Genomic DNA, 21,786 nt, shown 5'->3' on the forward strand with positions numbered 1-21,786 from the left:
GCACTGGGCTAGTGCGCAAACGTGCCAGGTCACGAGATCCTTCTGGCCACGGGTAGATCGGGGACTCTCGAGTGAACTTCTAAGGCAAACAAAGCCCCAGCTCTCGAATTTGGTGAGTATCCTTACCGGACATTCCGTTAGCTGTTCATGCGGTGAGATTTGGGATTGCCTCAAGTCCGTTCAGCAGAAGCTGTCTTGAGGACGAGGAGAAATCATCTGAACGCCTTCTGGCAAAGATTTAGACATCTGGGCTCTCAGTTTTTCGCTACACCTGCGGATATAGCTGGTCTAAATATCACAAATTTGGTGAAGTTCGTAAGGAGCTTGTTGCGGCAAATTACGAACGCAAATCAGCCATCGTTGGCGTCATCGTAAAATGCATGGTCATCATCGTCTCTAATCCCAAGGCTCCTTCTTTTTTCCCTTCTCCTTTCTCCTCCCCCCTGTATAGCATCAGAACGGACGAACTTTCAATATTTGTCCAAGTGTGCCCTAGGCTAGGACAGCCATTTAACCCAACCTAACCTGGTCCTAGGCACCATCTTAGATCTAACTGGTGTTAGAATCATGTCGTTAGTTAGTCTCTCGATACAAGGCCGACCCTATTTGGAGCTGCCCATCCTGGATCAGATGCTGAAGTCCGATTTTGGTTCGTGGTTGGTACTATAAAATACAGTAAATCTCAACAACTTGACAAGTATATATCCACAGGGCTTTCCTCTATCCGCCACCTGAGGACGCGTCCGATGTCCGAGATTAATAGCTCCGCATGCGGTTGCCCTCCCGTTACACCAAAATGTTATAGCGAAGTGGCTGCGACTTGTGAAAGTTTGCCGAGCCATCTTTGTAGTGTTGGGAAAGTTAAGGTGACAGATTTACATTCAATTTATGAGATGTGAACAAATTACATTCCAAGCTATCAGTGTTGACGTTTGTTTGCGGTTGCATGTGGGCCATAACGTTCTGCTAATTTTGCATATTGTCTGGTCTCTCCACCTACAATCCACGATTTGGATGTATTTTGAGGAAATTGTATTCTTGATTGTGGGGAGAATACTGATTCTGCAAGAACTTAATTCATAACAGATCCACCTATTACCAGCTCATCCGCTTTTTTGATACCTTCAATGTTCCGATATCCGGAGACTCAGATTATGGGAACGTTATGGTTATGGAGGCGTCATGTGCCACTTGGAGGCGGCATAAAACTGGGCCCTACATTTAATTTTTAGGACAACAGCAAGACGCATACCCCAAATAGGTAAAGGAGTGTGGTCACGCAGACAACAAATACTTACTAACTTTTTTTTTAATAATTTTTTCCTAATGAAAAAAAAATTTGAGATGGTGATTTTTTGACATTTACGCGCTCTGTTGCTTAGACTAAGAGTTATATTAGGTGCGTTACTAAGTTCCTGCTGTTTGTCAATAACATATGTCAAAATATGGTAAACAAACTGCTTCGACACATTAGTGATTTTGTTTCGGTATTAAATACTTTTGGTTTCGTGAAAATGTCTGATTTTGTGCCGAATAATCGTCATTTGCGGGAAGTATAGATTTTCCTATTTCATTCGGAAAAAACGGCGGCTGAAGCGCATCGAGAGCTACAAAAAGTTTATGGAGATGCTGCTTTGAAAGAAAGAAACTTGCGGAGATTGGTTATTGGTTGCGTCGCTTCAAAGACGGTGATTTTAATGTTAACAACCGTTCGCGTGAAGGAAGGTCAAAAACCTTCGAAGTTGCTAATTGAAGGCATTGCTCAACGAGGATCCGTGTCAAACGCAAGAAGAACTTGCTTCTGTACTAAGAGTTACCCGGCAATCCATCAATCCATTTCCAAGCAATTGCATGCTTTGGAAATGATTCAGAAACAGGCGACTTGTGTTCTTTATGAGTTAAAGCCAAGGGAAGTGGAACGTCGTTTTTTCGCCTGTGAACAACTGCTCCAGCGGCAAAAAGGGAAGGGAGGAAGGGTTTTCTTCATCGCATCGTGACGGGTGATGAAAAATGGATTCATTACAGCAATCCAAAGAAAAGAAAGCCATGGGGACTGCCCGGTGATGCTTCCACGTCGTCGCCTCGGCCGAATATTTACACTGAGGAGGTTATGCTATGTATTTGGTGGGACCAAGTTGGTGTTATTTATTATACCTATATATTGTATATATATAACTGGTGCGTACACCCTCTTTGGGTGTTTGGCCGAACTCCTCCTCCTAATTTGTAGTGTGCGTTTTGATGTGTTCCACAAATGGAGGGACCTACAGTTTCAAGCCGAAATACACTCGGAGGTTTGCCATTGTCTGCCGAGGGGCGATCGCTCTTAGAAAAAGCTTTTTCTTAATTTTTTCATCTTTCACCGAGACTCAAACCGACGTTCTCTCTCGGAATTCCGAATGGTAGTCACGCACCAACCCATTCGGCCACGGTAGCCGCCAGGTGTTATTTATTATGCACTGCAAAACCAAGCGAAATCATCACTGGGGATCGGTATCGACTTCAATTGATGCGATTGCAAAACCTGTTGAAACCTACCTGGCAAATCCTACCCCACCCGCCACCTCCCGCCGCCATCTCCAGATATTGCGCCGTCCTAGTATCACCTGTTTTCATCGATGACACATAGTCTAGCTGACCAACAGTTACATTCATATGTAGACATCCAAAAAATGGCTTGATCCGTGGATTGCCTCAAATATGAACAGTTTTACCGCGACGGTATACGAGATCTACCAGAAAGATGGGGAAAAGTAGTAGCCAGTAGTTCAATTATTCACTTGTAACCATTTTTTCAGAATAAAGTTGTATGTGCTCAAAAAAAAAACAAAAAAAAAAAACAGCGAGAACTTAGGGGGCGTCCATAAATTACGTGAGGTGTTTTTTTCAATTTTCTGACCCTCCCTCCCCCCCCTGGTGAGATGTCGTGAGATTTTATTCAACCCCCTCCCCCATCCCCCAATCTCACGTGAGATTTTTCAAAAGGTGGGTTTCATATGTAAACGCGTTGCATTGTTATTGTAAAAAGAAAAAAAAGTTGCTTCCTGCTTTTATTTACGACTAGTTAAGACTAGTAATCAATATTGCTGAGAGTTATAAGTGTAATAAAAATTTAACAATAGAAGACTTAAATCGAACTACTGCGATTAAAAAAAGAATATCTACTCTAATTCAGTCCATGGAGAATCATGCGCGGTTTCAAGAGAGACTATTGGGACCAACATGTCCATATGATTTTTAGTAAAATCATGTGCTCCTTCAACTTCGTTCTAATCTAGCCACTCTAAGCCGTTGACGCTTGCGCACAGTAACTCATTAGCTCGTCTTGTGACAATCCGTGGGGGTCGAACTTTGCGGAACATACGCGGTTGCTTAGCTGGTGCAATGTGAGTCGCTCTTCTGTGCTCTGCAGCTCTTGTGATAGATGCGAAGTAAATACCGCATGTACTGCAGCATATTTTCTCTAAATCATCACGTATACTTGGGCAATAGAGATCAATAGACGTGCTGATGAAGGCATTCAGCGGTTCAATCGGTACGCGTATTAGAAATGGAGCAAATGATTTTCCGTCATGTTCTTTAAAGTCCGGAATTGTCAAACGTCAACCTGAGTGATAGGGCGTTCGGCTCATAGTGGCCCGAAAACAACCGACGGGCTACACTGTACCGCAAATTCAGATTAAATTGAGCTATTTGGTATAAAACAAATATGGTGGTTTGACAGTAGTAATGTATAACGTCGAAGTATGAATGAAATTATTTTCTTTCGAACGAATTAGTGAATGATCTTAATCATACTACGATTACGCTTGAGATTAAATCTTAAGCATGTACAATTTTTTTGTTTCAATCAGAAAAAAATTGCGTGATATTTGCCGAGACCCTCCGCCCCCCCCCCCTCTCCAACGTAATATTAGATGAGATTTGACTCGACCCCCTCCCCCCCTTAAACATCTCACGTAATTGATGGACGCCCCCTTAGTTGCGCACCTAATACTTAAAAAAAAATGTATATTTAAAAGAAAAAAAAGTAGTCAGTATTGGTCAAAATGTTCTACATCGCCCATAAATATCAAGCGCGTGAGTTTAAAAAAATATATAAAATCCACGAAAAAGAATTCCGATAAAAACCAACTGACCATCTGAGTTGTTATAGATCTCTCCTTTTGTGGGATAACATGAAAACGAACACTCAAACCCACAGCCAATTTCCTTTGGCTTCAATCGGATTGTGTAAAAATTTAACATGTTCTGGTTATTTGCAATTGTTAACATATTTTTATTATAAATATTTATGTACTTTACGTATCAGTAGAAAACAAAAAAAAAGAAACAAAAGAGTTCAAACAAAACATCGGTTTCCATGTTCAAAATATTGTAATCGCTTCAAAAGGATTTAGGCCTGTCAATGCGGCTTTAGCAGTGAGACAGCAATTTCAATGATTTTTTAGCTGTATTAAAAATTAAAATGCAAAATACATTTATTTCAAATGTAAATCATTTAAGCTACGAGGTAAACAAATCAATTTGATTATTAATCGCCCATAAATCACCCACAAGCATACAAAATAAATATGAGCTGACATGAATTTCAGCACAGCGGCGTTTCAAGCTTTTTGCGATATGTAAAAAGTGTCAAAATTCTGGATTGCAAGTGTAAGAAGAAAAATAAAATATTTAAATAAAAATAGAAATAGCAGTAAAAAATAACAACAATACTCGTAACTGCTGCACGGCAAAGAGCTGGTGCAATATTTTATATGAAATTTCATAATATGGTTTGCACGGCCTCGGGCTTTATGTTGAAATTTTGTCGCTTAAAGTAAAGCGCTAAAAACAAGTTTTTTATACACTTGCGCACACAGGTGTACACATATGTACACACATGTGTATTCTCATATGAACCCATAAATATTTAGTGAAAAAAAAGAAGAAAATCATAGGAAAAAACAGCTACTGCATGCGAATTTTTTATGACAGCAACTTTTTCAACTTTTTGCTTCTATTAATCTTCATTTTCCGTTTTTGTTTGTCTCTTTCTCGGTATTATCTGCTTTGGAAAAACGACAACAAAAAAACGCGCAAACACATAAAAATTACAAAAAATTGCACAATGCAAACAACTACAACAATAACAACAGCTATCGTTGAAGGCGCACTGCGAAATGTCAATTTAATCATCGAACCACCGGCGGTCAGACGCGGCCAACATGCCATCGTACGCTGTCTCTATGATTTGGAAGGGACGCCACTCTACTCAGCCAAATTTTATCGCGGTCAATTGGAGTTCTATCGCTATACACCTGGTGAATTTCCGAATACGAAAGTTTTCCCATTTCCCGGCATACATGTCGATGTGAGTATACAATTAAATATCCATACATACATATATACATATATACATACATACAAACTTACGTGTATTCATAGTCGGTGATATTGTTAGTGTGCATGTGTGGGTGTACGTACAAGTGTGAGCTCTGCCAACATATCAATGAATTTATCTGCTTTTGATTCCCGCACGTATTATGCACATACATACTCCCATTTAGATGTACATATGTATGTGTGTAATTGGTATGTGGCATGTATGGAGATTTTGTGCCTTTGTTTCCAGTTCACTTGTATGTGTTTGTATTTGAGTTTTTTTACGTATGCATATCCAGGACAATTTTTTTCAAGCTGCAGTTTGTATCATTTCACTTCGGTATTTTTGTGGTATTTTTATGCGGCATCGAAATGGAATTAAAAATGGAACTGTAAAAGGCAGAAAAAAGACAGAGAAGATGCAGAAACGAATAGCTTGACTTTTTTTTTTTAAATAAACTTACTCCATATAGTGCGGGTGCACACTAATGCCAACACTTTTGAGAGCAACCTGTCCACGCAAACATATGGAGAATTTTTGATTTATTCAAAGTTAGAGAAATTATAAATAAAAGCTATTGAAATTGAAAGGAAATTTGAAAAAGTCGAGCCAAGGAGCACCAGGAGATTTGGTGGCTCCTAAAACAGTCAGGCAAAAAAGCCCATTGTATTTAAAGCTCTGGAAAGGGGGTAGATAGTCAAGGAGGGAATGAGAAATGTATCAGAGAAAGAGATAGGAAAGAATAGAGACAGAGATAGAGATAGTTAGTCCTGTGAGAATTCTCCAGATTCTTTGGAAAATCTGTAAACATTCTCAAGTTTTAGAGAACGAATATTACTCATTCTCATGGCATGGGAACCCAAAACTCGTAGCCACATGACAGGCACGCTGGGTCCTCGATAATTCCAATGGTGGTCATATGCTGATCCCATGGGTTGTGCCCTGTAATGATACCGACCATCAACCGAATGTTTTTCCTTCTAAGTTTTAATAGAAAGTTTGACAGTTTTCTGTTCGGACTTGTCATAAAACACTTTGCAGTTCTGCAGCATTCTAGACCGGACCATCGATCGCTATTTATGCAAATTGCATACACAATGGCTGATCCAATTCATGATTCCGATTATTGGCTCTGGCCCATGTGGTGCACCGCTGATCCACGGTTGGCCAATTCGTCGGCGATTTCGTTCCTTTGAACACCGGAGTGTCCCGGATACCATATAAGTACAAGTCTATTTTGTCTTGCGACAGAATTGAGCTTCTTCTTACATTCTTGAACAATCTTTGAGGTTTACTTTGCCTTCTCCAGGGCCTTCAGTGCAGCCTGACTGTCATTGAAAACTTCAATCTGTTTCCCGCTCCATCTCCTCTCGATTATCCATTCGGCTACTTTCAGGAAGGCAAAAACTTCTAAAAGCTATTAATGACCCGCCCACTGGTTAGATATCAAATGTTTCATTAAAAACATGCGATGTTTTTAGAAATAAGTCCTTGCAAAGGATTTAAGAATTTTTTTTGTTGTTCGTTTTTTTTTTTTTTGAAGGAGGCTTAAATCAAAATGTCGAGACATTTCAAAGGTGCCGTCCCACCAATGACATGCAGGGCACGCTCCCACTAATACCATAATAATCCCACACCTCGGTTAATTCTACACTGGGACCACAAAAGTATAACCAAAACAGATCTTAGGATCCAAGATGGATTGCGGTTCGCCGCGGTTGCATATTCAAAAGACCGCGAAACTTCCAAGTCCTTTTACCTGGAGAATCGGCGAAGCCTCTTTCAAGTAGCGGTTCTCGGGGTAAGGAAGCTTGCGGAATAATGAGAAATCACCCAAAAAAATGTCAGAAGCACGTATTTTTTTCAGACAGTCAAGCCGACATTTTATCTATAAAGTCACCAACAGACAATTCAAAAATCGTCAGACAATGTATAGAAGAATTAAATGCCTTAGCACGCACGACATATGTACATCACTCTCATCTGGGTCGCTGGGCATAGGAGCATAGAAGGAAATGAAAAAGTTGATGAACTGGCAAGACAGAGAGCTTCCTCTAGAGCATCCGAAGTTATAGCAGTGAGCTGCCTTCAAACTGTATATAAAAGGTCTTGCAATTACCCGAAGTGTCTTGCAATTCTAGAAGCTGGCTTTTGACAGATGGACGAACTCCGATACCTGCAAAATAGTCCAGAGCTTATGGCCCAAGAACAGACGTCTTCAGCATTAAATCAACAATGGCTGGCCAGTTTTATGTTCTAGTCATGTATTTTTATAATATTTTCCTTCTTGAGAAATTTCAAATAGGAAGACACTCAAAATTTTCCTTGATTTTTGATAATTTTTTACACTGAAAGCTTTGCCCTTTTTGCCTATACAACGAATGATTTTTTTTCAATACATCGATAAAATGTACAACATCGGCAGAGAGAAAAATTATCAAAATTCAAACGGGACTTTTAGAGACTTCAAACTTGCACTTTGCTATATTAAAATGGAATTGACTATGAAACTTCGTACCCAAAGTTTTTTAAAAGTTCTGTTTCTCTGGCCAGTAGCTGTGGATGAAGCTTTAACTCACTTAAACATGGGTGGGTTAAAGGTGGTAGCATATGCCGATGACTTGGTCCTAATGGTCTCAGGTCCCTTTCCATCAGTAGTGGCTGAAATTTTGGAAGGTGCTACACTCAGTAGATGGGCTACCAGTGGCGGCCTCAGAGTCAACTCTGACAAAACAGAGTTGATGCTTTTCACCAGAAAATACAAGCCTTCACCTTTTAAGATTCCAAGACTTAACAAACAGTGTCTTAGTCTTTCATAGGAAGTCAAGTATCTTTGTGTAATACTTCACCCCAAGCTCCATTGGAAGCTACACATGGAAAATCGGGTAAAGAAGACCTTCTACTCCTGCAAATCTATGTTCAGTAAAAAATAGGGTCTCAAGCCACGCTTCGTACTTTGGATGTACAACTTAGTGGTTCTGCCAATTTCAGAAGGGCTACAATACCACTAAGCTAGCGAGAGTGCAGAGAACTGCATGTGTGGGCATCACTGGTGCTTTTAGAACAAGGCCCACTGCTGCGCTCAACGTTATTATGCACTTACTTCCTATAGATCTGCAGGTTAAACCCATTGTTGCTCAGAGCGCTATTAGGTTGAAGGAGATTGACCTTTGGAGGCAACTTTCTGTAGGACATAGTAGCATCTGGAAGCAGGTCTGCCCTTCCCTCTGTGTTACTCGCACTGACTTTTCCATCCGCAAACTGTGCTTTGAGGGTTGTGCTAGGGCTATCTTTCCGAGCAGGCAAGATTGGAAAGAGGGGAGAGTCGGTACGGATATAGATGCCTTTGGTTTTCACTGACAGATCCAAAATGCAGTCTGGAGTGGTAGCAGGGGTTAACTCTAAATCAGCCAGCATTTTGATCTCCTTTAAACTGCCGGAAACAAGCAGCGTCTTTCAAGCAGAAGTCTTCGCGATCCTGCAGGCGTGCAGAATGATTCGGGATCGCTGTTGGGAGGGAGACATTAATATTTTTTTCTATATTCAAGCAGCGATCAAGGCCCTGTCGTCGCCGTATTGCAGCTCTCTTCTGGTGAACTCCTGTAAGGAGGAACTCAAACGTCTCGAGCGTGCAGGAAACATTTCCCTTATCTGGGTTCCTTGGCAGAGGAATATAGAGGGAAATGAGATTGCCGATGAGCTTGCCAGGAAGGGGTCGAAAGAACTGGTTTCAGTTGTCCCCTTCTCAGACATCGGTGTCCCCTTGACTGTTTTTAAAGGGAACTACACAATTTATTTCTAAAAAAAGCGCGAGACGGATGGAAGTCTGTCTCATCGTGTGCTATTTCGAAAACACTATGGCCTTAATACGATAGAAACAGAACGCTTAAGGTGATAGGAATCCCCCGCCATTCAATTTCCAAACTCATTGCGGTGTTCACTGGTCACTGGGTGATCGGTACTCGTGCGGAGAAGCTTGGAATTCCATACAACTCCTATTGCAGAAGCTGTGGGATTCCTGCAGAGAAAGAGGCTGTTGAGGCCGGATCTCTGCAAATGTCCGGCTCTGGCGAATAAGCGCTTGAGATTCCTTAGCGTGCCCTTTGGGGAGGACTTGAAGAAATTCTCCACGCTAGATCCCTTTTCTCTCCTATGCTACATTAACAGCACTGGATGACTGTAGACGGTTTTTTCTCTTAATCTTTTCACAGGTGGTGGTCCACATTATGGTATCAAAAAGGCACGTAAGTGCTACTTGAAGTGTGCGTGGGGTACTCTTGCCATCTTACCTACCTACCTACCTGTTAAAACATTTTTCAATTTTGATGAAAATTTTTCGAATGTTTATAAATCTTGTAGAGAGTTTGAAGTTTACATTAATATGCTCTTTCTTATGGAATGGACTTTACTTTTCTAAAAAAACATTTTTACTAAAAATTAGTAAAAAAATATTCATAACTTGTGGTGCTTTTATCATATATTTTTAGCGTGACAAGTGAAACTGCAAAGTACCACAATATTCTGCGATAGCGTGGCATATTTTTGTAATTTTAAGTAATTAGTATATTTTTGTTTTTGCCTTTTCAATTATATCCAATATATTAGAATTTTTGCAGATTCTAACAACAAAAAGTCAAGTTGAAGTGAATTCTACAATAACATTCGCTTCAATCGCTCGAAGTTGACCACAGAAGAGATAAAATCCTGTTTATTTTAAAATAAATTTTTAATCGTTGCAGCTTACTTTTAATATCTTCACAGCTGCTGGCGTATAAACTTATTTGCTTATTTTTTATTTTTTTTTTCATGGGCTTCAACTAACAATACAAAATATTTTTTTACAAAAGTATTATTGTATTTGTATGAAATAAAAGATCTGCTACACGCAATCCGTTCGCCCTTTTCGAGCTGCAAAGATCCCATATTTAATATTGTATTTTCCGTAGATACTCTTTTATATTTTGATATTTTGATATATACATACATACATACATACATGCGCAAATAGGATGTAGTTATTTGGCAAACAGTGGAAAGCTTTCGAATGCGCGTTTTATTGAGTCAGTGGAATGGCCCACGGGTGGCAGCAAAGGCGACGGGCGATCAGTTATGCAAAAAGAGAACTAGCAGGAGAATACAAAGGCAAAATGCTGTTTCAGGATAGTTGCTTTATGACATTTGCGAATTTACCAGTAACGCTGCGTGTATCGTTCCTTTTGCGCGCTCTCCCTCTTTCTCTCTCTCTCACTCGCTCGCTTTGCCACTTGCACCTGTAGTCAGCAGCGCGCTATTAACACAACCAAGCAGATGCATATATGCAAGTAGGCAATGCATCCATCTACTCTGTAGTGAAACATCAAACTAGTCAGAAAATTACTAGTTTACCACTAGAACGTCTTGAATGAAAAGGGCAAAAATAACAAATGCAAATATAAAAATGCTGGCCAATAGAATTGGAGAAAGTGAAATATCAGAAGAACAACAGGGTTTTAGGAAAAATAGGTCAACGCTAGATGACATATTTATATTTCAGAAAACAATCGAGAAATCGATATAATATGACAAGTCTGCTTATCTTTGTCTCGTTGAACTCTCTAAAGCCTTTGACAAAGCTTAGGCTTGTCTGGAAATACGTGATTGGAATTCTTTAAAAAACTGAAAATAGACAACCGAATCATATCACCTATCAATATTAAAAATCTTAACACCGATAACACAACAAGCATAAGAGTCGGTAATGAAGTGTCTAAGAGTCGATCAGCAACCTCTGGGATAAGGCAAGGTGCCAGCTTAAGCGCTATACTCTTTAACTTAGTTATGGATGAGATAATAGCAAACGTCAAAAATGCAGCTAGGGGATACAAATTGAAAACGGAAATAAAAATAGTTTGCTATGCGGTGGACGCAGTACTAATATCTGACAATGAAGGCGATTTACAACGTCTCCTCTACGGTTGCGAAAAAGCTGCAGAAACATTCAAAATTCGTGATTTGATGATGAAGTAATGAGCTAAATGAGTGCATAACTTAAAGGTTGATGAAAAAATTTCAAAAAACTGTTTTTGTCGAGGATAGAAGACGGACTGGCAGACTAAAAACTGGAAGTTCTGTTGAGAATCGATACCTAGATGTCTCAACAAATAGACATTCGACTGAGAGTCCACTAATTGGTGGATTTTACCGGTAGTCGTGCTCATTGTGGACATTTAGGTGATTTAGTTTTTCAAGTGGAATTGTTAAAAGTCGTATTTTGAATAGAAATTGGGAAACCTGAAAGAATTTAAGTTTTTAAATGTTTTACTTAAAAACAAAAAACATCCAGGTGTGTCTTTTGAACTACCCCTTATATTTCACTACTGGGTACGTATGCTACATAAATGAAAAAGTGATCCAACATTTTTACTTGACTTTATTTCCAGGTGTTGAATTCGCCATGCCACCCCTCACCTGTACCACCCGTCTCACCCGTTCATGGTTGCCATGCCACAATTGCACGACAGAGTCGATGCTATTACTGCCTTGTACGCCAGTCAAGGATTTTTGTCCTGTGCAAAAGTCGAAGCTGCTACACACACACACACGCGCATCAATAAATTGATATCAGGCGTTGCAAACAGCTTTTTGCAATGCAAACTTTTCATTTAAATTTAACGGCATGCAGAGTTGCCTTAAGGCAGCGTTATTTATATGTATTTGTGTGTTGGTATGTATACAGTTATATAGCGGTATATTTACACCCCGCACGGTGCGGCAGTTAGTATTACGTACCTGTGCAAAATATTTTCGGTTCATCGTTCACGCCGCAGCAAAGAGGCAACAAAAACCAATTGCGTCCAAGAGTCAAGTGGGAGGGGCGCTAGTGAACCGCTGCTTTTGAGTAACTTTACGCAGCTAGATTATTGAAAAAGTTTGCACATTTCGCTTCCTAGTGCCAGTTAAACCTTTCGCATGACTCGTCCTGTGTGTGCTTCATAAGCCTTCCTGTTATTGCTATGCCGCCAGCGAAATGCAAAATGCAAAACGCGTCCATCGAAAAATGTGGCATCATCACCGCAACGCCCAGGTGTGGCGGCGGCAGCAGTTGACACTGCCAACTGCATTTGCATTTATCTAAAATTTTGCCGATGTTCGTAGCTTTGCCACCCACTTTTTACCACATTTAAGTTATGCGGTCAGGTTTTACGCTTCTCTCTTCACTTCTTTTTGCTCCGCTCAATAAACAAACGCTACTTTCCCGGCTTTGCGAACAAGTTAGTCGGCTGAGTTTTTGTAATTAGGTATGCTGTTGGTGATGAACAGCTTGGCACTAGTAGTTTTTTACATACTGTTCCTACGTACACACACACACATATATATATATATGTATCTATAAGTCTATAAAATATGACTTCCAGATGGCGCATTTTATAAATAAAAAAAGTTTGCGCAAACTAGTGAGACTCAGCTAATAGGGTGAACCAATTTGATCAATTTTATTTAGGCTGGCTGTTCCATGTACATGGCTGGAGAACGTTCCAAAAAAATGTTTGTAAATCTGGCTCTAAATTTTCAATTTATTATTGCTCTGCTTAAAATACCTTAATACCTTCAAAATTACATTTTTAATAAGGTGAAAAAATTAGTTTAAATATTCAATCTTTTAATGGATTTTCAATGGACGCTGATTGATTGCCTGATACATTTAACTTCTCGAATCTTTCGCTTGAGTTAAAAAGGTATGATTTCAGTGATTATTAAGAATGATCAATTTAGAGTTCTCAGATCGTAAATTCAAATAAAACAAAGAAAACTCAAATTTATTGGGCAATTTTTATTATTTTTGTGTAGAACCATTCATGATATTTATTTTGTGAGGGCAATCCATTTCAAATGTTGGCCGCAACTGCGCCGTAATTCGGTTATCCGTAATCGCTAATTATAATTGACTCGCTGGAGGACTTCAGCCACTATCTCACTACCTTCCAATACCTCAATTGAAGCTGGTTTATAAAGTGAGTAGTTCAAAATGGAACAAAAAAAATGTATCATACTAACAAAATTCTCCTTTGAGATTAAATTATAAGAAAACCCGAAATCATGTTGGCGATTTTTAGAGATATAAAAAAATTGTTTAGTTTAGAGTGAAAGAAATCCTCTCAACATTAGCCTTAAATACCCCACCCCTGTATTCGGGCTAGGGTAGGTAGGTCGGTTTGGCAGCCAAACTTAGATTCTCTCAGGTTGACAACATTTAAATGTCCAACACCACCACGTCCACAGCACGCCAAAGAGTCAATTCGTGAATGCCTAATTGTTGAGAACGTCGAGATTTTAGTTATTTATGTTGAAGGTTGTACAGCAACACTTTGGGCTACAGCTTTTGCTGCTTTTAGTCGATTTTATCCTAAAAAATACAAAAATACATACAAAAAAATAATTACAATTTTTATAAATTTTTCTATTATTAGAAGGCCATTACGCATAATAATAGAAAAATTTATAAAAATTTTAATTATTTTTGTTATTAAGTAGAGTTTTTAAGAATAATGGTCAGAATTAAAGAATTTTCCTTAAAGAAAACAATAATAATATAAAACAAAAACATCTAATTTTTTCCAACATTTTTTTTATTTACGTATAAATACTTTATCTTAGAAATTACAAAAATAATTAATGAATAAAAAGATCATCCCCCAAAACTTTGAAGAAAGGAAAATTAATTTTTCCCAAAAATATTTGTTAAAAAGTATATTTTATACTAAAAAATATAAAAATTATAAAAATAATAAAATGAACCGAAAACATTTGACTTTAAAAACTTTATTCCTGAAAATTTTTTATAAAAAAATTAAAAATAAATAAAAAAGTTAAAATTTAAAATTTATGAAAATAATGCGAAACAACTCCATATAAAATTTTTTTCAGAAAAATTTAGATTTTTTCGAAATAACATTTTTGTTCAAATGTATTTTATCCTAAAAATCAAAAATTAAAAATAATTAAAAGAACTCTAAAAAATTCCATACACAAATTTTCAACAAAGATTAAATCTCAAAATTAGTGCATTCCCCCTTTTTCTACCCACGACCGAACTAGTTTCTTGAAATTTTTTCACCGAACTTTGAATTGTCGACTCATTCGTATGAGTATTTCCACAAAAAAATAAACAAATTTTGCGATATGCTTTTTTCTTTAAGGTAGACCATTTTCTTAATAGTTAGGTTAGGTTAGGTTAGGTTTGGCAGCCGCATCGCACATAGAGATAGCGCAGACACTTAGACCACGAAATGGGGCCATTGTGAACCGAAGGGGCAGGGCTACATTTCCTTTTCCATATTGAATCATCCTGACCTTTTGACAAAGCGTAAAAGGTTGTTGATACCTAAAGTGTATAGATTATCTAAGGCGTTTCAGCTCAGAGCCAATATTGAACGCGAAATTGCTGGAATTTCGGCCGATTTATGCAAAAGAGTGGTCGAAAATTGGGTTCAACGATTGAACTTCGTAAAACGTGCACGAGGTGGTCATGCAAAAGAAATCGAATTTCATACTTAAATGTATATGTTCAAACTCGATAATAAAAAAAAAAAAATTAGTTAAAAAAGTCAAACCGTTTGTGTTTTATTCAAAAAAGTTCAAAAGTTTAAGCGTTCTTACTGAAAAACTGGCTAGGGTCTGGCTAGAGCCGGACATGTGCAAAAAAGATGTTGAATTGTTTCCAACTCCTCCTCATTTCTGCAGCTTCGACAGAAATCATGCGTGTAAATGCCTAATCTCCTTGCATGATTACTTCTGAGACAATGCGCTGTGAGGGCCCCTACTAAGGTCCTAATTTGAAGTGTACTCAGTTTTACAATATTCCTGGACAGACGTTCGATATTGCTTGGCCGTCTCATTAAAAGATTGGCGACAATATAAGACACTTCTTGATGTTATTTGGAATGCATCCAGTACCCATAGGGCAGCTTGGCTGTCCGATAGAATGCAGATATCCGTTGATGATATTCCGTTTATCTTTAACCATTGTAAAGATTCATGAATAGCGTTTATTTCCGCTTGAAAAACACTACAGTGATCCGGTAGTATAAAGGATTCACTGATAAAAAGCTATTCGCAATATATCCCTGATCCTACACCGGTGTCCATTTTAGATCCGTCCGTGTAGGTCTTAACGGGTGTGTTGGGTGATGGATCTTCTTCAAGCTATTCCAAACTAGAAGGGATTTTCATTAAGAAATTCCTTTCAGACAGAATCAGAGGATGGGAGAGTGATAATCACAATCATTGGGTATATCCGTATAGTCTAGGATGGTTGAAGGTCCATGTGTGACAGTCTTCCATTGTGAGCTCGCTCTGAGTCTTAAAGCGGTACAGGCCTCTGAGTATTTGCAGAAGAGTTCTCGGGGTGGCAGATGTAATATGGTAACCAAAGCCATGGATGGCGTGGTTTTCATGACGCCACATATCGCTTATTCCGCTGATCTCTGCACCTTATTCACAACCAACAGACATCATTTCCATATAGGAGAATGGGTCTGGCGACATCAGTATAAAACCAATGAGCAACCTTAGGTTTAATTCCCCAGGTCTTACCTAAAGCACTCCAGGCGTAAAAAGCTAGGTTCGCCATCCTAACTCTTTCTAAGATGTTTAACTTCCAAGTCAATTTCCTATATACGTTTAGTCCCAAGTACTTGGTTTATTCCGAAATCACAAGACTTGACATAACAAGACATGATACTTTTTACTAGAAAGTATAAGGACCGGCGAGGAGTCTTCCAAAGCTAAGCAACAGCGAACTACATGTCAAAGATCATGCGAAGTACCTCGTAGTAATACTGGGCAGTAAATTACCGTGGAAGCACAATGTTGACGAAAGGACGAAAAAGGCTAGTAACGCACTGTCTGCATGCAAAATAATACTGGGCGTTACTGGGGGTATATCGCCCTCACTGATGCATTGGTGCTACATGACAATAGTCAGGCCAATATTCCTGCGATATTGTCAAGGCCCCAGTATGGTGGACTGGAACAAGAAAACGACATATTTAATGCCATTGGAAAGAATCCAGCGACTAGCTGCGCTGTGCATAACAGGAGCAATGAAAACCACGCCTACGGCGGCACTAGAAATGATACTTAGCACATCACCTACTGACCTTACGGCAAAATTCGCGGGAAGGTTAGTGACTGCTGGAGTATTTACTTACAGAACCTTCGGTCACAGCTCAATAGGAAAGTGGAGCTCAGGTGGCACAGACTACATGACTCCGTATTTTAATTGGGAGAGAAGGTTTCACACAACAATTGAAGTCGGAGAATGGCACAAAGGCATGAAGCCTAGCCGTAGAACTTTTCACATTTACACAGACGGCTCTAAGGTTTTACACGGAGTGAGCGCGTGTATCTACTGTTCAAAACTAGGGACTAGGCAGCCAATCAAGCTGCCAGACCAAGCGGAAGTTTTTGCTGTTGGGAAAGCCGCGGAGTTAGACTACACAACAACTGAAAAAAAAAATCTATAATTAATATTTACATGGACAGTCAACCAGCAATAAAGGCAATAACCTCACTTTGTATTAAGTCCAAAAATGTCCAAAGGACCAGGGAAGCCATAGAAAGGCTAGCTGTAAACAGAAGGCTGCATATGTATTGGTTGCCTGGTCACAAAGGCAATATGGGGAACGAAATAGTAGATGAGATAGCAAAAAGTGCTGTTAAACTACCTTTTGAACAAGAGAACGACGTACAAAAACCGCTAAATACTATATACAGGGTAGCCAATATTCGACGGATCCATCTGGAAACCCTGTATCTTTTGACAGAGACGTCAGACCGCTTAATGACATACCGCGTTGGAAGCGCCAGTCCAAGCAAATTTTTACCATGGAACAGTACACGCCACGCGAGCGCTCCCAAATTGTTGAAATTTACATTCAACAAAAGAAGTAAATTGTAAAAATTCAACGTGCGTATAAAAAATTAATTAATTAATGTGAAAAGTGCGCCTTCTAATGATACTCTTTCTAATCCAAAGAGGCCAAATCAAAACCGACCAAGGCGTCGCCAACGACATCCCAAAATCACCGCTCTCAGCAGTTGGGCATTGCTCGGACAACGAATTATCCGCATTGATTTGCATTTATTCCCGAATAAGATTAAATTGACGCAAAGATTGTTGCCTGCGGACAAGCCTCGTCGATTGGAATGGGCCCAAAAACCACATGGGTCCGTCGAATATGGGCAACCCTGAACAATGAAATGGACAATTACATGAAAAGGCGAGTGGAAGCTAGGTGGACTAATTTGACCACATGCAAAACTGCAAAAGTTATGTGTAGAACCAACGATAAAAAACTGACTCAATTCGTACTTACGCTCTCGCGAAAAGTCTGCAGAACTATCATAGGTATGCTGACAGGTCATAATCTATTGGCTGCACTTGCGTTCAAGATAGGGATTGCTAGCAACGACAAAAGCAGGAAGTGCAGCGAGGAGGTAAAGAAAACTTTAGAATATGTTCTGTGCGTCTGTCCGGCAATTATCAAAAATGCGCTCGAAATGCTTGGGGCCCCAACAGTTTGAGGATCCTCCTGCGCTGCTAAGGTTTGTTAAAAGCGATTACATACTAAAGGGTTTACCAACAATATGCGTTATTCCCGTAAAAGATCAATGATTTCGTTCCTTGTGTGGCACATAGCGCCGTCTCGTTGAAAATACACATTAATACCAATCCCATCCAATTCCGGCCATAAAAAATCGTTAATCTCGATAGCGCAATCCATTCACTGTAACTGTACCGCACCAAACAGTCACACGTTGAAGATAGAGAGGCTTTTCAACAATAACTCTTGGATTTTCTGAGCCCCAAATCCGACAATTTTGCTTGTTGACGAAGCCACCGAGGTGGAAATGGGCCTTATCACTCAAGATGATTTTTCGATGGAATTCCGGTTCATTTGCATGCTTTCAACGACCCAATCAGCAAAGACACGACATTGTTGATGATCGGCCGGCTTGAGTTCTTGTGTTAACTGGACTTTATAAGCCTGGAGACCCAAATCTTTATGCAAAATACGATGCAATGACGTTTGTGGAATGCTTAATACCAAAGAACGACGAGGTATGGGCAAACCTGGGTTTTCTTCAACGCTTTCGGCTACATCAGCAATATTTTCGGCTGTTCTTGAGCAACGTGCACGAAGCGTCTCTGCCAAATGTTCACCGTTTTTATAGTGGGTTTTAATAGTTTCAGTGCATTGTTTAAGCGTGCATCGTTCCATTTTTATTAATGGCGTAGTTTCTACTTGTCAAATATCAAAAAAGGACAGCTTCAAAAGTGACATCTACCGAAATAGCGGGCTATTAACAATAATACCTGTTATTGGAAAATCCTTTACTTTAAGTCTTAATAAAGGTCAGTCTCCATTTGGCATCGCTAAGGACCACAAGGTCTATGCGTGGCTTAATGCCAGCCGAGTTAGTCTAACCTATTTTGAAAGCCGCATTATACAAACAGATCAGGAATAGAGCGCGTAAAGGTCAAAATAAAGAATGCCATTAATAAAAATATATTTTTAATTTTCATTTAGTAAAGAGTAATTCAATACAAAATTACAACACAATTACATTCAATACCGATACATTCATTAGGTTTCATGCCGCATGGGTTACAGGCAAATTGAGGTTATATAATGGGTGGTTAAGTTTCAAAGGCCGGTGTTGATTTTAAATAAAGTAGAATTTTTTTAAGAAATTATTGTCACTTTTCTTTATTATGATAATATTGGTATGCCTCAATTACGTATAAAACAAAATATCGGCCAAATAGCCGCCGCGGCCTCGGCGGCACACCTCCATCTGATGGTCCAAATTTTCGACGACGCTGAGGCATAATTGAGATTCTATGCCGTTAATGTGCCGAATTATCTCATCCTTTCGGTCTTGAATTGTTGCTAGCTTATCGACGTAGACCCTTTCTTTCAAATAATCCCAAAGAAAGAAGTCCAACGGTGTCGAATCACATGATCTTGGTGGCCAATTGACATCGTCGTGACGTGAGATTTTTCGGCCGTCAAATTTTTCGCGCAAAAGAGCCATTATTTCATTAGCTGTGTGACAAGTGGCATCGTCCTGTTGAAACCACATATTGTCCACATCCATTTTTTCCAACTCGGGCCATAAAAAGTTCGTTATCATCTCAAGACATCAAACACTAATGATGCCGCCTTTCCATAAATCGCACCAAACATTCACTCTTTGTAGGTGCATTGGTTTTTCGGCAATCACTCTTGGATTATCATTCGCCCAAATGCGGCAATTCTGCTAATTGACGAATCCACTGAGGTGAAAATGTGCCTCGTCACTGAAGATGATTTTCTTCACGAAGTGCGCGATATGCATTTTGATTTGAACGCCCGATTTCATAACAAGCCTGAAGAACTTTAATGCGTTGTTTGATTGTGTATCTTTCCATGCTTCAAATTGAATTAGTCTGAAATTGAAAAATATCAAATGAAATGCAGAAAAAGCTTGACGTTTGGGTGTGATTCGCATGCAACATCGGCCCTTGAAATTTAACCACCCTTTACAACCAAAGAAAGGCGAGTAGTTGAACGTTACTTTTTGCTTGAAATGCGCTCCGTTAGTGCACTGGAGTCTAAAAATGTGCCGCTGCTAACTACCGATCTCGATTCTGCCAACTCAGGTCGCCACCAAACACTGCACTGATATTATATCCACAATTGCGTCTACATACATACAAACATTTGGCAAAAGCAACCCACTTAGCGGGGTGCGCAATAGCAAAAAGTTCTCAACTACTGTAAACTTTACCAACTATTTTCTTTTTATATTGCCGCGGTTCGGATGATTTAATAAACCTAAGTGCTTTTTTGTGAGTAATGCAGGTGAAATTGTGGCCAAAGTAATTTACAGTTACCGAGGCTAACAAAAACTCACAGGCACCCAAGTCCCTTTGGTTGTGTCTCTTATTTTTCTGGTCCTTTATTTTACACTTACAACAAAGAGCAGCAGAATTTATTTCTCTTCCATGGAAATTTGATTTGTAATTAGTCAGCTGCATTTCATTGCATTGAAACGCATTGCCATTGTCGAAAGCGTCGGACGTTTTGTTGCTCAGCAGACGAAAAGTTTATTTGGCAAAAATTTACATTTCCTTTTGTATGCGAAGCGCCAGCGACCTTCAAACAAAGATTTGAATATATATTACCTTTGCTCCGGCTTTACATTTAGTTTTGTTTCGTTTGGCAGCCATTGGAATTATGCGAATAATTTTCGCTTTTAATTTGAATTTATTTTTCACTAATGCTTTTTAGTTCTTGTTCAAATCATTCCTCTACTTAGGCATTTGCATTTCGCTTATGCGGCATTTTTTTGTTTTATGTATTTATACTGAAAGTTTGCGCAATATTTCATTTGTCTCCACAGGTGACCAATTCGAATGCAACGCAAGTGCTCATCCGCAATGTGGGCTTCGGATTGTCCGGCAACTTCTCGTGCGAGGTGACAGCTGATGCGCCACTTTTCTCAACAGCCACGGCCACGGGCATTATGCAGGTTGTTGGTAAGTGAATAAGAGCGAATTTGAAATGCTGTAAGTTTTTACTTTTTTTAGTCAGCTGACTGGCATGAAAATGTCTCCGTTTTCTGTATTCCTGGGGAAAGAAATTTTGTATTTGTCTAACTAATTAAGCTTCCTTGCTTGAATTAGGTAATATCGATTTAATTTGCTTGAAAGCCATGAAATTGGGTCATGTTGCACAAATTGAATAAATTTGTTTGATTTCCTCAATAAGTAAATGTCAGCAGGAAACTTAATTAAGGAATGAATGGGATTGCGATGTAGTGGACTTTTAAATATGGGACACCGAAATTTAATAGTAAAATTTTGACGGTACACTTTTTGTCGATTAATGGCTAATACACTAAGGGGGTAAGGGTTTCAGCGGAAAAAAACACTATTTTTGGGAATTTTTTTCTTAAATATGGATTGAGCAAATTTATTAAAGCCTTTTGTAGATTATTAAGCATACTTTTAACTACGTTCTGTAATTTTTTTATGTGGCAATACATAAAAATAAGCCGGTGACAGACCATGTCCTGGAACGCCTTGAAAAAAAAAAATTTTCAGTGATCACTGTATCTCGGTCGGAAATTATCGGAAACCAAAACCAATACAAATTTAGTCAAAGTATCATCATTAAATCTTCCCCCAACGTTGTGTGGGTAGTGTGATAAAGGTATTTTGTAAAACACAAAACTAACTGACGCAGCACGTTCAAATTTTCACAGGAGATGCCTGTTGACAGGAGCACTATTTCTTTTTCAGTAAAGAGGTCAGAAATACAAAAAGTCACGGACTTATATTCTTGAAATGCTAAACAATAAGATAAGAAAAGAAAATCGATTTCTTGAAA

At 39.0% G+C, this 21,786-nt stretch overlaps 1 protein-coding gene across 1 annotated transcript in view; it reads left to right on the forward strand.

The window, feature by feature from the left end:
• The first annotated feature begins 567 nt into the window (after window positions 1-567).
• Window positions 568-21,786, forward strand: part of LOC128854929 (uncharacterized) — a 77,578-nt gene continuing 56,359 nt past the window's right edge. The window contains exons 1-3 of the mRNA XM_054089418.1: window positions 568-649; window positions 5,142-5,356; window positions 20,798-20,933. Coding sequence (XP_053945393.1) covers window positions 568-649; window positions 5,142-5,356; window positions 20,798-20,933 — 433 coding nt within the window. The remainder of the gene's footprint in view (window positions 650-5,141; window positions 5,357-20,797; window positions 20,934-21,786) is intronic.

The sequence above is a fragment of the Anastrepha ludens genome, chromosome 2, assembly GCF_028408465.1.
Source record: "Anastrepha ludens isolate Willacy chromosome 2, idAnaLude1.1, whole genome shotgun sequence".
NCBI lineage: Eukaryota > Metazoa > Arthropoda > Insecta > Diptera > Tephritidae > Anastrepha > Anastrepha ludens.